Source organism: Saccopteryx leptura, chromosome 9 (genome assembly GCF_036850995.1).
Source record: "Saccopteryx leptura isolate mSacLep1 chromosome 9, mSacLep1_pri_phased_curated, whole genome shotgun sequence".
Classification (NCBI taxonomy): Eukaryota; Metazoa; Chordata; class Mammalia; order Chiroptera; family Emballonuridae; genus Saccopteryx; species Saccopteryx leptura.
In genome coordinates, this window is record NC_089511.1 from 88,684,169 (window position 1) to 88,700,357 (window position 16,189).

The 16,189-nt window shown below is 55.8% G+C and overlaps 2 protein-coding genes across 12 annotated transcripts in view; both read left to right on the top strand.

Annotated features, from left to right (window-relative positions):
• Positions 1-1,610: 1,610 nt before the first annotated feature.
• OPN4 (opsin 4) lies at positions 1,611-12,640 on the top strand. Its single transcript, XM_066348984.1, has 10 exons — positions 1,611-1,930; positions 3,117-3,262; positions 4,606-4,739; positions 5,089-5,292; positions 5,927-6,098; positions 6,523-6,687; positions 7,546-7,653; positions 8,579-8,759; positions 9,921-10,064; positions 11,977-12,640. The coding sequence occupies exons 1-10, from the start codon at positions 1,799-1,801 to the stop codon at positions 12,013-12,015; spliced, it is 1,425 nt and encodes a 474-aa protein (XP_066205081.1). The 5' UTR covers positions 1,611-1,798; the 3' UTR covers positions 12,016-12,640.
• A 2,435-nt stretch (positions 12,641-15,075) lies between these two features.
• The window catches only part of LDB3 (LIM domain binding 3), a 66,306-nt gene continuing 65,192 nt past the window's right edge, over positions 15,076-16,189 (top strand). For 9 of the 11 annotated variants that reach the window (XM_066349947.1, XM_066349952.1, XM_066349948.1 and 6 more), the window contains exons 1-2: positions 15,076-15,214; positions 15,323-15,438. In XM_066349947.1, the coding sequence (XP_066206044.1) occupies positions 15,346-15,438 (93 nt within the window). In that variant the 5' untranslated portion in view covers positions 15,076-15,214; positions 15,323-15,345. Of the gene's footprint in view, positions 15,215-15,322; positions 15,439-16,189 lie in introns of those variants that run through there. The other 2 variants (XM_066349958.1, XM_066349950.1) reach the window with 2 other exon arrangements.

Consider the following 16,189-nt stretch of genomic DNA (forward strand, 5'->3'; position numbering starts at 1 on the left):
GGCTTTCATGAGGGGTACATCCTGCTGCTGCTAATCTCTGGGTTGCCTCAGTATCCTCTCAGGTTGGCTCCCACCACCTGTTACCAGTCCCTATGATTTCTGAAGAGTCTAGAACAGAACAGCATGTGTCCCATGTAGTGTGTGACTGGGTAACCTGATTCAGTAGGTCTAGAACATTTCTCACAAGTTCCAGGTGACACAGATGTGGCTGGTCCTTGGACCACACTTTGAGAAGCAAGAATCAGGGAGATTTTTATTGTACTTTCCTGAAACAATATGCCTGGTACTCTTCTGGGCAGTGGGTCACAAAGGTAAAACAAATAGAACTGTTTATGGTACAGAGAGGGAGACAGACACAATCAGGTGACAGTCATTATAGATGACACTGTTGGTGAATGCTCCGAAGGATGGAGAGGAGGCTGTGTGAGCAGTGAGGTCTATAGGACAGCTTCCTTGGCACCTTGTTGAATAGTATTTGAGCTGAGACCCAGAGAAGGGGCTAGGGAAGGTTTCAGCTGGTGACAGAGGGACAGTGTGGACTCTGTGGTCTGAGCGGAGGCCAACCTGGCTAGAGCCTAGTGAGGACCCCAGGTCCCGAGCTGGTCCTCCTCCTGAGCTCAGCTTCCCATGTGACCAGGCCTTCCCTTCCACCTCAGCCTTAGTCCAGCATCAAGTGAAGCCCAGGTGCCAGGAGCTGGTGCTTCCAAACACCTCTCTGCTCAGTTGGCTGCTGCACCCAGACTGCCTGGCGCCCGAGTTTGGCTGCTGTTGCACTAAAAAGGGGGCAGGAGTAGTGGCAGGTCCCTCCCCTGGCACACAGCCCTCTGGTGTGACTGCTCCTGGCACACATACACAGACACCAATGGGGACAACATGCAGACCCAGGGTCCCCTCCACTTCTGACATTCACTTATCTTGGGGCCAGGCCTGCAGGCCTGGATAAGCTCACAGTTTTCTACCAACTTTGCAGTTTTTTTAAAAAAACATTGTACTTCAATGAAAAACAAAAAGTTTATTATCAAAAAAAGGACAGGCAAAAATGTTTCATGATTGGATCTCACCCTGACAGTAAGATCTCTTTCTGTGCATTTATATCCTGGCTTACCTCTTAGCTTCTTCGTCTGGGAAATGGGTGACCAGTCTTGGTTCTGTGCAGGGTGGTCGTGAAGATGTGATGGGCTCACAGGGGCTGGATGGGAGGGTACGGCATCCTGTGGAAAGGGTAAGTTTGGGCTCCACAGGTTCATCTGACCACTGAACAGCTCTGGGTTTGTGGGGGGTGACAGAGGCTATTCCTGATGAGCTCCAGGAAGAAAGAGAGCCTGGTAGAGGAGAGGACAAAGCCTTCTTCCCGATGTGCAGGAGCCTAAGCCTGCAGTCTCCCCTGGAATACATACACGCACATGCACACATTCGCACTGATAGACACACACTCACATGCACATACAGACATACTCACACACACACACATCCACATATACATGCTACCGTCATCAGGGACCTGTGTCTGAGGGGGCGGTTGCACTCAGCAACTGGGCATGCGCACTCCCGGCCCCACTACTTAAATGTGGGGACAGACCATGTGGCTGTGAGTTGCCATAACTGTGACATTCCCTTCTCCTTTATGCTTCACTGGACACAGAGAAGTCACCATCCCCAAGCTGGTTGCAGAAGCAGGCAGCTGGCAGACTGGGCAGGGGTGCTGAAGATGGGGGAGAGTTAGGAAGCTGGACATAGCTAACATCCTGAGCGCTCTGTGCTCTTAAATTCTCTCAAGGAAAAACCATCCCACCTGAAGATGAACCCTTCTTTGGGGCCAAGAGTCCCACTGGACCCATCCCAGGATCCCAGCTGCATGGCCACCCCAGTCTCTCCCAGCCCCCGGAGCAGCACCTCCAGCCCGGACCAGCCTCTGCCTGTCAGTCCCACGGTAAGCCTGGGTGAGCGTCTGCAGGTACACAGCCTTCTTCCCCCATTTGGACTCCCATCCTGGGGACACACAGGGCCTTAGGTAGGGAGATAAAAATGGTCTGTGCTTTGTCATGAGCTCTGGGGCATGTTATTGGACCTCTCTATGCCTGCCCTTCACAAAGAGGCCACTAGAGGAGAGTGTAGGCAACAATTTTTCTCAAGGAGAGCGTCCAAGGAATAGAGAAGCCAATCTGAAGGACAAGGTGCTGGGATGTCGCAGACCTGCCCTTGTCTGTATCCACTCATTTCTCAGGATGGTTGGATGCCCCATGGAGGCTTCCAGAGAAGAAGGCACACTCGGGGCTTCTGCACTGGTCCAGCCAGAGTGCACTCTGCTGCCTGTGTCATTCTGGCCAGAGCCTCAGGGCCATACCCACCGACCCCACCACTACCTGGGGAGGGTTGAGGGTGCCCTTAGGACCCTGGAGTGCTGGCCTAAGGTCCTGCACAGGATGGGAGGTCTCCTGTAGCTACAGAGGCCAGGGCAGGATAGAGACTAAACCACTCCTGGAAGGAGCTGGGGAAGGAGGTATCTTTAAATCTGTTTGTACTAGCCTCCTAGTGTCATGATCTCCTCCAGGTGACCCTGGGAGGTCTAAACTTCCTTTTTAAAAGAAAATTCTTTTCCTCCATTTTGTGTCAGTACTACTCAGTTATACTCTGGGGGAATAGAGCCTCTTCCTTGAGGTTCAGGAGGAGTTTACCCCACTTCACGAATCCAGAGTCAAGGAGGCCGGAATACCACTGGTAACTGTCTTGAGTGCCTGGAACAGATCCCATACTGCAGAGAGAAACCACCCAAGAGATGGCTCTGCCTTCTCCCGAAGGAAAGGTGGAGTCATCCTAGCTACGTTGCCGCTTGTCAGACATGTGTCTGTCTGTCTTACCAGCCTCCGACCTGGTAAGGTGATCTGAGCTCACTTCCAGAAGCCTTGTGCTTCTGTGCCAGGGTCTAGGAGCTTGGGCTTGACTTTAAGAAGAGTTATATTATTTTCATTTCAGCTCAGCTACTTGCTAGCTGTGTGGTCAAGTGACTTTGGCACTGTGAGCATCAGTTCCCTTCTGAGAACCCTGATCCTCTTGTCTCAGGGCTATTTGAAGGTGACAGGATAACATGATGCCTTTGTTTCTCTGTCTTTCTACAGGCTGCCAGGGCTCAGGATGCTGCCTGGGTCCCCTTCCCCACAGCTGATGTTCCGGACCATGCCCACTACACCCTAGGCACGGTGATCCTGCTGGTGGGCCTCACGGGCATGCTGGGCAATCTAACAGTCATCTATACCTTCTGCAGGTGCCTAGTTGGTGAGGTTGGGGCCTGGGGACTGAGGGGGCCCGTCATGCAGAGACAGGACAACACACAGGACAGAAGTGCCAGTACCTGCTCTGCCAGGACACTGCTGAACCTGGGAAATGAGGCCGAACAAAACCTTTAGTGGTCTCGGGCCCAGGCCTCAATCATAAAACTCATGGAAGGAGCTGAAAAAGTAGTCCAGGCAGCTCAGTTGGCATGTGCTAATTGGGCCCAGGCACACCCTTTGCATGTGGTGATTGTCTAGGATACTTGGATGTCCAAGCATCCCTAGGATACTTGGCTGCCCATTCTGCCCTGCTGTCACCTCCCCTCCACCATCACTTGCCCATTGATCATCTTCCTCCTTCTGCTTCAAAGAGCAGTCCTGGCACCAGGGCCCTGAGTCCTCAACCCCCTCAGCAACCACCCCTTCCTTCCACACCTACTCGAACCCTGTACCCAGGCTGAATGGCTGAGGCAGGCAAGCAGAGAAGTGACACCGTAGCCCTATCACCTACTAGCTCAACTGACTGTGGGCAAGTCGTTTATCCCCTTTAAGCCCATATAACTTGTCTGCAAACTGGAGCGGTGCTTTACTTCACAGAGTCAATGTAATGTCTAAGTTCATGTGCATGCAGTGCCCAGCAAATCTGTCTGAATCCTGGCTGTGCTGCTTACTGAATTGTGTGTCTGGAGTGAACCACATCACAAGTGGGAGCCTCAGTCTCCTTATCTGGAAAATGAGGGTGAGGGTAGATGCAAAGATGGATGATTATAGGAGACAAGGTTTTTGAAAGTGCCACCTGGGGGGCAGCACAATCGTCCAACTATTGCCTTCTGACACCCTGAGGGTGAGAAATGCAGACACAGCTGTGCTGAGCAGGGCCCTGAGCATGACACTGGAAGAAGGGGGTTGAGGAAGGTGCCTGAGAAAGAAGGAGGCACAATTTGGGCACATGGAAGAGGAGCCTGGGGAGAGACCTTGGCCTGGCGGGGCTCGGAGAAATGAGGGGTCTGTCCACGGAGAGAGTGTGGGTCGTGCAGAGGGGGTGCAAAGGGTGAGAAGTAATGGCTGACACCCAAAACCAGCTTCCACTGGGCTGACAGTAGCTCTGGGAGAGGCAGTGCTCGCTGCTTCACTCTGCATGAGCTGCCCTCACTTTTCAGCCTGCACTGCCGGGCATCAGAGCAGTTTGGCTAGCACTTGCTGGGCTGTGGGATGGCCAGTGGCTCCTGTCCGTGTGAGTGCCCACATGAGCCTGTGTATGTGTGTGTGTGTGCAGCCACAGTGGAGGGAAGCTAACCAGCAGAAGCACCTTCTCACAGTTTCCAACCCCTCACAGGAGCCGAGGTCTCAGGACACCTGCCAATATGTTTATTATCAACCTTGCCATCAGCGACTTCCTCATGTCCTTCACCCAGGCTCCCGTCGTCTTTGCCAGCAGCCTCTATAAGCGGTGGCTCTTTGGGGAGGCAGGTAGACACTCGGGATACCTTCTGCTGGAGGGGGGAGGAAGGGTGTGACAGGGGGTGCCCATGGTGCAGGGTGGCCCAGATGAGGAGGTGAGTTCTTCTTCCTTGGCAGAGAGTGGGTGGGCAGCTGCTGACATCCCACGAGTTAGCAATAGACAAGACTCAGGTTCCAGTCCTGAGGCCTCCACCAGCCTCAGGCAGAGGTGGCAAATAGGCAGAGTGAAGAGGGGCTCAGCCTGCACTTCTTGAGAGAAAGGCAGAAGCCGAGTACGTGCCGTCCACAGACCCTCCCTTCCCTGGGGTACCTGATGGGCTTCCTGCACAGGGCTGGGCTCAGGGTGCTTTGTCCACAGGCTGTGAGTTTTATGCCTTCTGTGGTGCCCTCTTTGGCATCACCTCCATGATTACCCTGACGGCCATCGCCCTGGACCGCTATCTGGTGATCACGCGCCCACTGGCCACCATTGGGGTGGTGTCCAAGAGACGGGCAGCGCTTGTCCTGCTGGGCGTCTGGCTCTACGCCCTGGCCTGGAGTCTTCCACCCTTCTTTGGCTGGAGTAAGTGGGCTGCAGTAATTGGGGGAGGGGAAGATAGTCTGGAAAGGGCATGTTCAAGGGCACATTGGTAGATTCAGGCTTACCAGCTGGCAGGAGGAGGGCCAGGGAACTGCCTGAACCTCAGGGATTCAGCAGGCATGAACATTCAGGAGGCATGACTAGTAGCAGGGAAACTGAGGTTGTACCACCAGCTATCAGAGTGTGACCTGGGCTCCCATCCCTCAATGTAGATGGGAAGACCACATGGTTCCTGGGTGGCAGTATATCTGATTCTGAGTTTGCAGTCAGATAGGCAGGGGCTGGGGTGTGAGGCTTCAGCAGGCACGAGGGTTGGCAGTAAGGGACCATCTTTTCTGTGGCAGGACAAGAAGGCTGGAGGAGTAGGGCTGTAGGGCTATGGTGAGGCCTGTGCTCCATACTGGCAAGAACAGGCAGCAGTGGGTTTTTCTGTTTCTCCCAGAAAAGGCTTGGAAAGCTCCCCTCCATGTCCTCGGCTTCCACACTGCACTGGGCTAGGCTGTGGCTGTGGCCGGTGCTTTGAGATCCCAGACCCCAAATCCAAAGCCCCTGCTTGATAAAGAGCCCTAGTCAGCACTGCCCAGAACGCTGAGAGCCTGCCTACCCTCGGTGCCAGGTGCCTACGTGCCTGAGGGGCTGATGACCTCCTGCTCCTGGGACTACATGAGCTTCACGCCATCGGTCCGTGCCTACACCATGCTGCTCTTCTGCTTTGTGTTCTTCCTCCCCCTGCTCATTATCATCTACTGCTACGTCTTCATCTTCAGGGCCATTCGGGAGACAGGCCAGTAAGAGCTGGGCGTGGAGGAGGGACTAGATGGGAGGGGGGCTGTGCCCCTGCGCCAGAGGCTCACATATGCACCCACCTCTGGGCACCCCCAGTTCCAGATGGACAAAGACAAGCTGAGCACCTGAGCTTATGGGGTAGGTGCCTGGAGGCTAGCACAGCCTGGTGTCTACAGAAGTCCCATAAAACAGAGCCCCCTCCAGAGGGGCCTTTAGGTGTAGCAGGAGGTCGAGGGGGGGCAGAGGAAACACCACAGGTGGAACCCAAGGAAGCAGCTCGGGTTGTGTGAAGAACTTTAGGGTGTCAGGGCTGCCTACACTGAAAGAATGGCCACGTCCAGGGAGGCTCCCCGACAGTGGCCATGGTGACCCTGGCACTCACTGCAACCCAAGCAGGATCAGATGCAGACTCCACACCCTTCCTAGGGCTCTCCAGACTTTTGGGGCCTGTGAGGGCCGCAGTGAGTTGCCTCGGCAACAGCAGCGTCTACAGAGCGAGTGGAAAATGGCCAAGATTGTGCTGCTGGTCATCCTCCTCTTCGTGCTCTCCTGGGCCCCCTACTCCACTGTGGCCCTGACGGCCTTTGCTGGGTGAGCAATGGCTAAGGGGCTTGGTGGGGGGTAAAGGGGTAAGGGGCGGTTTTGGGGTCCTGAGGCAGTCTCTCCCTCCCCAGCCCAAGCCCAAACCATCTGTTCTCACAGCCTTCTTCTCCCCCCTGCTGTGAGATGCTCCGCCCTAGCAGGGCCTGCCTGGTTCCTGCAGGCACTAGGATACATGCTGGGGGTGCTCTGGGCCACACTGGATTTGGCCTGAGCACCTATGAGGGCTACAGGCCCTGCTAGACCCGTTGGGAACCCATGGCTCTCCCGAAGGTTCGGGCTCCTTCCTCACCTGGGCATGCAGCCAGCCTTCCACAGAGACTCTGAGGACTTTGACATTTGCAGCAGTGTGGATGTAGGCCAGACTTCAGAAGAACTTTGAGGACAGAGAGAGTATTCATCCTTGGAAGTGTTTGGGGATGAGATCTTCTCCTCGTACAGGAACAATTCCTTCACGGGCATCCTGTGAAGTTACTGTGCCAGGGGAGCTGTGAGCAGCAGGACTGGGCTGTGGGGTGGGAAGAACTGGGCAGAGGACCAGGGTCACTGGGGGTGAAGAGGATTTACTGCTGTCAGCACAAGCTCCAGGGAACAGTGAAACCCCCAACCTGACACATCTTCCTCCTAGCGCCTCCCTCAACTCTCCACAGGTTCCCACTCGGCTCAGATCAGAATTCTCCCTGCATCGCAGTCACTCCTATGGGGCTGAGTTGGCCCAGCTGGTTTTGGCCAAGGCGGGCTGTGCCCTTGGCAGGGCCTGACCTAGAGAAAGAAGATTTCCGAGGGGCTGGGCTGTGGAGCCTCCAGGGAGGGCCAGTTGGCAGGGAGACCACTGCTTCTCTGTCCTAGGTACTCGCACGTCCTGACGCCCTACATGAACTCGGTGCCCGCTGTCATCGCCAAGGCCTCTGCCATCCACAACCCCATCATTTATGCCATCACCCACCCCAAGTACAGGTGCATCCCTACTCCAGAACACAGACTCAGGTCCCCAGGCCCACCCCCATGGGCATGGAGGGCCTGGGCCTGCTGATGGTGCAAAGGCCGCCATCTTTCCCGTCTCTTGTAAGTGCATTGGGAGGGGCCTCTAGCACCTGGGAGCAGCCAATGACAGTGGGTGGGGTCCAGAGCTGGGGTGCCCTTCTGCTGTTCCACCTTCCTAGGACGCTTAGCTTGGCAGGATGTCGGGCTCCCTGGGCAGTGTCCAGTCCTAACTAGGGATTTTTGGAGCCACGACCGAAAGGCAGCCAGGGCAGCTGATTGGCAGGGCTGCCCCTGATAAGGAGCAGCCCCCAGACAGAGACGTCTGGAGAGACCACAGCAGGGAAAGCTGGGCTGCACTGGAAGGGCCCTGGCAGAGGCCCAGGGATGGGTCTGGCCCAGAGCATTCCCTGATGAGAATTCAAGCGCTCTGGCCTCTCCCACAAGAAGGCTTCCAGGGCTCCTTTCAGCCCAGTGGTGTCAGTAACACCACACTGCCAAGGCCAGCAGCAAGCCTTAGCCCAGGCAGCGCAGATGTCCCGTTTGCAGAGAGGGCGGGAATGGAGCACCTGGCTGAACCTGCTACCACAAGGCTCTCCCTCCATGCCCATGGCCCCAGCATCTGTTGGTCCATTCTGTCTTGTGAGTCTGTCGGTCTCTTTCATCTCAACATCTTTCTGTCCTTCCTCGTTACTTTTCATGACTACCAATGTCTTTCTGTCCATTCCCATCACTCCATCATCTGTCTGTCTGAGCTCATAACCCCAATGTCTGAACCTCCCATTTCCCAGTGGCTCTCTGCCCACTTCCATTGGCTTTGTATCAGTCTGTTCATCCATCCCATCTCTCTGTGTCTGCCGGTCCATCGCCATTGCCTTAACCAGATGTACTGTTCCTGTAGGATGGCCATAGCCCAGCACCTTCCCTGCCTGGGGGTGCTGCTGGGAGTATCGGGCCAGCACCCTGGGCCATACACCAGCTATCACTCCACCCACCGCTCCACACTGAGCAGCCAGGCCTCGGACCTCAGCTGGATCTCCAGGCGGAGGCGCCAGGCATCCCTGGGCTCTGAAAGTGAGGTGGTAAGAACTGGTGGGCCCTCGATGGCTGGCCATCCCTTCCTCAACCAGGCCTACCTCAGGCCTCTGAGACTCAGGAACCCTCTGGATCCTGGGACGCTGGCACGAAGAGTCCCATCCAACCTCCCCTATGGCTTTTCATGCATCACCTTCCCTGATTTGTAGGACGACTGGGGCCAGAGAGACAAAGGGTTGGCCCAAGGTCACCCAGCAGCAAGGCTAGGACTGAACATGGTCTTCCAATTCCAGGATATCTCTTTTTCATGCTGACACCATCCCTTAGAAGACTAGCATTTCTGGTTCCACATGGGCCTCTAGAGAGACAGGCAGGAACTAGCTCAGGGGCCCATTGTTCTCAGCATTAAGTTCCCTCCTCCTGGAAATCTTGAAGCATCCCAAGACAGGGAGAAGCACTAGCCCTGGATTCAAGCTTCAGTTTTCTCATGTCCTCGCTGTGTAAGCATGGGCAGGTCACTCACCCTCTCTGACCCTCTGTGTCCTCCTCTGAAACAGTCCCCTCCACATCTAAGACTGGCTAGGGTGCCCATGGGTGGTACAGACCCCATAGATGTTATCAGTCCTGGGAGGCACCAGCCTGCTAGCCCCCGTGTAGAGCCCAGGGTTGTGATGCTCCAAGATTTCCCCAGGAGAGCTCCCTGCACCATGGGCTCCTGTCCCCATCCACACTTGGGATCCTCCATATTGTGCCTACAAGGGCCACTGTGGGCCTCCCCAAGAGCCTCCCTACCTCCTCCTCCTGCCTCCATCCCTGGGAGTCATCCCTGGAAGTTGAGGGGCTGAGGGAAGAGCAGTTAGAGGTGCCTTCCCTGAACCACTGTAGTAAGAGACATCAAGAAGTAAAGATTATTTATTAACAGAGATCTAGACCCTCATGAAAACACACCCACCCCACATGCTTTAGAAGGTATGTGTACGCACGCGTGCACACACACACACACACACACACACACACACACACGGGCACATGTGCTCACAGTGTGCAGGGATTTGGTGACTGGGAATCCTGAAGGCAGTTCATGGGCCCTACCCCAGTGACTGTTACAGGGAGGATGGAGAAAGGCCTGGTGGTGGAGGGAACGGGAGTGAGACTGCACAGTGTCTCTCTGACCTCACAGTGCCTCTCCAACTCCCCACCCCCGCCAGGGCTGGACAGACACGGAGGCAGCAGCGACGTGGGGGGCTGCCCAGCAAGTGAGTGGCCAGTCTCCCTGCAGTCAAGGCCTGGAGGATGTGGAAGCCAAGGCCCCTCTCAAGCCCCCAGGACATGAAACAGAGGCACCCAGGAAGGTGACTAGAGACAAGGGGCAAGTAGCCCAAGGAGTGGTCAGGAAAGGAGGGTTTGTTCTCACTGGTAGGCTCAGTGTCCTCTGAGAATTGCCCTTTCTCCATACCTTCTCACCTTTCCTTTGCCCTCTTGGAGGGGGTCTCTGACTCCCAGAGGCTCCGAGCAGGATGAGCGTAGTCAGAGACTGTCTCCCAGCATGTATGTGTGAGATTACATGACTGACTGCACGTTGTAGCAAGTGGTGGTGGCTACACTGTGCTATAAGACAGCGGTATGTGTGTGTGCTAGTGTGTGTGGCCATGTGCCGGGCACACGCTCTCGTTCACTGTGACACCACAGGATGTGGAACTGAATGTCCCCCAACACATCTGCTCTGAGCCGTGCGTGTGAGCTAGTGTGGGTGGTGGACGCCTCTCCATGTGATTAGGGGCTGGGCTTACCTGGGTGGGGGTGCTGCGAGCTGTGTGTGTGCTTGCCATGAATGCCCTGAGATTAGGATGCCACCCAGAATATTTGTGGCTATTAAAAGAAAGCCAGCTGTCAGCCCAAGTGCCTATGGAACGGAATGTGGATGGTGATTAGAGAAGGCCGTATTCTGGAACACTGGAAATGCCATGCGAACAGGCCCTGAGGCTGCCCCTCCTCCTCAGCTGACAGCCTCCCCCTCCCCCCGCCACCTTCTACCTTTCACTCTCGCCCATATAGCACCTCCACTACTGGGCTCTCTTGGGCTTTCCTAGCAAGCCCAAGACAGAGGTGCTTTTCTGCCTTCCTTCTCCAGGGCTGCTCCCCTGCGTATCCCAAGGAGGGGGAGCCTGGGGCTTCTCCACATAGTTGGCACCTCTGCCTCCCCCAGAGTCAGTGTCCCAGGGAGCACTGTCCCCCTGGTGTTCCAGCCCTAGGAGAGCTCACTCCCCAGCCCTGCCCAGGAACTGTGCATGGCCACAGAGGCACAGTGGTGCCCCCAAGCTTGTGGGGCACTGACTGCAGGCACAGTGCCTGTCCTGGGGGGATGCTGGGCTGGGGCAAGGTGCTGGGCAGAGAGGGGTAGCTCATCAGCAGTCACCTAACATGTGATAAGCACTGACACTGAGGTGTCAATGCACAAAGTGCTGAAAGCAGAGGCAAGTCCCCAAGGGCTCCCTAGGGAAGGTGGAGGTGAAGGGGATATTGCCAGGCAGAATGGGGGGGTTGAGGGGTCCAGGCTGAGGAACAGGCTGTGCGGACTCAGTGGGGCCCAGGGGAGCTCAGTGTCCTGGAACAGAATGTTGCTCTGGGACCGCAGAAGTAACCAAAAGGACCCTGGGAGCTGGTGGTTGGGATGTGGGAGAAGGCAGAGGGTCAGGAGGTGGTAGGAGCCTCAGGAAGGCCCACTCAAGTGTTGGCTGGAGGGATCTCCAAGCATGATGCTGAGAGGAGGGACCCTAGGACTTGGCGTGGCTCTGAGTAGAGCTGGACAGCTTTGCGGGGTAGCAGGCCCCTCGGCAGTGGCTGGGGAAGGACAGGGTGAATGGAATGAGCTGCAGGGAGACCAGAGAAAGCCAGTGCTGTTGAACAGGCAAGGAATGAGGTGTTGAGGGCAGCAGGGGAGAGAGGAGGCCGGAGTGCAGGCATATGAAAGAGGAATGGAGGCAAGTAGAGAAAAGGATGGTGAGATAAAGAGACCTCCATCTAGACCCCAGAAACCCAAGAGCCTGAGAAAACGTCCTTGGGGGGCATCCTACAGGCAACCTTAGACACTGCTGGCCCCCGTCTCTCAGGCCAGAGGGCCTGCAGCCTTGAAGAAGGCCCATCCCCACCCTGGGACACATCCTGGCCCTCCATGCAGCCTCCCTTCACACAGAGGGTCAGTGGGAGACCGCTCTTACCAGCACATTCCTTAGGCTAAACAAAGGTGTGCCCTTTGTTTTTCAGACCAAGGAGTTTCTCCCCAGCCTGGACCCCAGGATGTAGGGCACCCTTGGCTCTCTTTTTCTTCTAAGACATATCCAGCCCCTCAAGACCGCTCACATACACAGACCCAGGGTTGGAAGTGGCCCTGTCACCCTCTGTGTGCTGCATTCATCACATCCCCAAACGCAAAACTCCTGCCATGCAAAGTGGTCTGCACCCACTTCTCTCGGCTGCCTACACCCCTGGCTCTGCCTGCAGAGTGGAGCCCAGGCCTTCTGCTTCCCGGAGGCAACTGCCTCTCCCCAGGGCTGTGTGTGTGATTGTCTGAGACATGACAATAACGATGGCTCCGAGGAGCACACAGCTGTTTATGAGCTGCCTCCACCCTGGGCTGGGCATGTCGCTAGCCAGGGAGAGCCAGCCCTGCGTTTCCCTCAGCTGGCAGCTGAAGCCGAACACAGACCTTCGTGTGCTGGAAACGGTTCCATCTGGCATCTCCCCGCGGTGTACTGTTTCCACTGTGGTCCACACTCGTGCACACATGCCTTTGCGGGCACACTGTCCGGCTGTACATATTTGCATGCACACTATGCACACGTGTACACACATTGTACCTGTGATTTCTTTCAAACCAATGGTCTGAGTTTATCCCAGGACTGTGTGGCTCTGACAATGCATAAGAAAATAAAAGGCAGAGACAGTCTCAGACAAATGTGGTCTCTATCTATTGATATTACAATGGGAGAGAAACCCCAGGTCTGCCCTCTGATACCCACAACAGTTTCTTTTCCTCCCTTTCCCCCCTTCCCAACTGTTCTCTCTCTCTCTCTCTCTCTCTCTCTCTCTCTCTCTCTCTCTCTGTGCTCCCATCTCAAACTGTAGGGGGCAGAGTGGAGGAGGGACCAGGCTTGCCCCCACCCCCACAGCCCAATGAGCTGCTGTTATGGAGAAGCAGCTCCCACCCAGCTTGTGAGCACCAGCTGCTCTCTGGCTGTCTCGAGTCTCCCAGGGGAGGCAGATGGAGGTCGGCTGGCCTTCCCCTTTAAGAACATCCTTCTGACTATCCTCCCTTTCCTTGAGGTTGCATCAGACATCAGGCTGGTGCCCAAGTCCAGAGAAAGAGCCTTCATCTCCAGGTACAGCCTAGCCTGGGGCTCCCCCTCCTCCCTTTCCTTCCTTATCTCACACTGTTCCTGCTTCTGGGTCCTCTCCAGCTTGAAAGGACAGATGTCCCTAGGAAATGGGATAAAGCTGGAGTCAAGGATGGATGGGATGGGGCCTGGGGGAAGGGCAGGGAATGGTATGGGGGGGAATGCTGTGAGTTGATGGCTTCCTGGGCCAGGCCCACGCAGGGAGAACAGCCTGGGCTACAGGACACAGGGCCAGGACCGAGGAAGTAAGTGGTAAAGTGGAGGAAGGAACACAGGCCCCTCCTTGGCTACTTCCACTTGATAGTTTTGTGATCTTGGGCAATTTTACCAAATGCCCCCATGATATGGGCTCCTTCTACCCTGTACATTTTATGCGCCAGGGACTAGGTATGAGGTGGGATGCAAGCAGCTGGGAAATTACTCACACCCAGGCTGGCACTTAGTCCTTGGAGCCCAGCCCAGGCTAGAGCCCTCTAGGAGGGCCAGAGGGCAGCTAGCCCCATTGCCTTCCCCAAGCCTCAGTTTCCCAGCCAGGAGCCAGGGTGAGCTTTGATCCATCTCCAGACAAGCTAGGGCCTGAGGGCTCTCCTGAGGTATGACTTCTGGAGGTATCCTAGTCCAAAGACCACCCGGCAGGCGTCTAGAGGGGCCTTGGCCCCTCCCCCTTCCCAGAGCACACTGTCTCAGGGTTATGGGCTGAACACACTGGATCTGCTGCCTCTCCCTGCCCCTTTTAGCACCGTGTCCCAGCAGCTGAGCAAATGGCACCTCCTCTCCTCTTCCCTGCCCCCTGCCATTCCAGCACAAAGGGCACAGGAGCCTGGCATGCCACGCTGGCAGCTGGAGCTTTCCATATTGCTGTCAAGTTTTCCAGAGCACAAATGAGACAGGAGAGCCAGGAATAACCACTGGGCCCAGAGGGTCTGGAGGCCCCAGGAGGGTGTGGGCCAGGCCCAGGTCTGCTTTCAGACCATGTACCAAGAGATACAGGCAAGACCCCACCCTGAGCCTGGGCACTGGGAGGCACCTGTGGCCACTGGGAGCCCGTTAACTGGCATGAGTCCCATGGAAATTAGCCCAGGCTTTAGTGTGGCCTGAGTCCACTCCCTGTGTGACCTTGGAAAAGTCACTTAACCTCTCTGAGCTATGGTTCCTGCCAAGGTGGCAGCCTCTCAGGATCTAAGGGGATAGTGTTGTAAAGGGCCTGGAGCTGAGCTGAGCTGTACCCAGAGCTGCTGCTGTTACAATGATCATTTTTAGGGCTGGACAAACCTTGGCCCAGTTACTAGTTTTCCCAACTTGTCCCAGTTACTAGTCCCCAACTCCCGGGATGCGGACTAGTACCGGTCTGTGGGCCATTTGGTACCAGTCCGCAGAGAAAGAATAAATAACTTACATTATTTCCATTTTACTTATATTTAAGTCTGAATGATGTTTTATTTTTTAAAAATGACCAGATTCTCTCTGTTACATCCGTCTAAGACTCACTCTTGATGCTTGTCTCGGTCACGTGATACATTTATCCGTCCCACCCTAAAGGCCGGTTCATGAAAATAGTTTCTGACATTAAACCGGTCTGTGGCCCCAAAACGGTTGGGGACCACTGTTCTAAGCTGAAGCTCTGTCCAGACCAGCTGGAAGCTCAGCTTGGTCCTAAGGACCCTCTGGGCTCCACACTGTATCATGAGGTACAACCTTATTGCAGAGGGCAGCATTAACCCAAGTCACAAAGCCCCTGCCTAAGGGAGCCCGCTGCAGTCTTCTGGGTGAGGGGCTGGGTGCGGCTAGGGAAAGTGCGTGTGTCCTGGCTCTCCAGAGGGCAGAGGGAGCAAGGAGAGAAGAGTGGAGAGGCCAGAGCACTATCATTGACCTGGCCAGTCCCTATCCTGCCCCTGGGGGGATGCTGGGTGGCCCCAGGGGCTATATTAGCTGTGTGAGTCACTGGTGGACTCCTGGGAGGCTGGCGGGCGGGCACAGTGTAGGGTTACAGTCCATTTATGGGCGTAGCAGAGGGCAGATATCAGTGTCGATGGCATTCGTTCCCAGCTATTCTTAGGAGACTCTCAGGAGCTCCACACGGCCTGGCCGGACAGCAAGGGACAGAGCAGGCAAGGCTGGGGGGCCAGGGGCAGGGGCAGGGGCAGCGGCAGAGGTCTGGGCTGGGGAAGCAAGGTGCACAAGGGCCCTCTCAATCCATTCTTCTCTCTTGTCCACAGAGGCTGCCACTGTCAGCACCAGCATGTCTTACAGTGTGACCCTGACTGGGCCCGGCCCCTGGGGCTTCCGACTGCAGGGCGGCAAGGACTTCAACATGCCGCTCACTATCTCCCGGGTGAGTGTGCACTGCTCATGGCCTGGTGCCCGTAGAGGTTGGCATGTTCAGAGGAGGCTGTGTATGTCCATCTGTCTGTCTTCCTCAAAGCTCTTCCAAAGCAAAGCACATCCCATCCCTTGAACCCAACTGGATGTTGCCAGCCACAGGCCGCTGGTCTTGGCCACAGCTGTTTGCCCACCTGCGCTGGCCAGCCTGTTGTAAATGTGAAATGTCATGGGCGAGCAGTGATGTTTTAGGCATAGAAAAAAACATCAAGGTCTCAAGGCAGGCAGGCAGGTGAACAGAGTATAGCACCTTCCTCAGTCCTTCTTCAGCTGGGCGGCATCAAGGTGCCTCCCAGCCTGGAGTGTCTCCCTGGAAGTGGGCAACTGCTTTGGGGAGAGAACATTCCTGGCATGGAGAAGGCAGGTGACAGGAGGGAGGACAGGTAAAGATGGACAAAATGCTGACCCCGGCTCAGGACTGGCTGGGGCTGGTTCCTGGGCTCCAGCACCCACTCCATCTCTGACCCAAGATAACAATCCCTCCTCACGCCTTCTTGGGCCTGCCAGGGTCCTTGCACCAGCTGGCTTCATGAGGTTGGGCCTGCCTAAGCCCCTACCCTTCCACCAGGGCTGCTGTATCTTCCTGGCTTACATCTTATTCCCTATGCTTGCCTGGGAGAATGACTTGCATCCTGTAGTGTCTCTGATCAGGGAATAGCACTGCCTGATGGGGATATCACAAAACAATGGAGAATGTCTGAGTA

Coding starts and splice junctions, on each gene's coding strand:
- OPN4 (XM_066348984.1), top strand. CDS start 1,799: ATGAACCCTTCTTTGGGGCCAAGAGTCCCACTGGACCCATCCCAGGAT. Junction 6,688..7,545: donor GCCCTGACGGCCTTTGCTGG/GTGAGCAATGGC, acceptor TCTCTGTCCTAG/GTACTCGCACGTCCTGACGC. Junction 7,654..8,578: donor ATCACCCACCCCAAGTACAG/GTGCATCCCTAC, acceptor CTGTTCCTGTAG/GATGGCCATAGCCCAGCACC.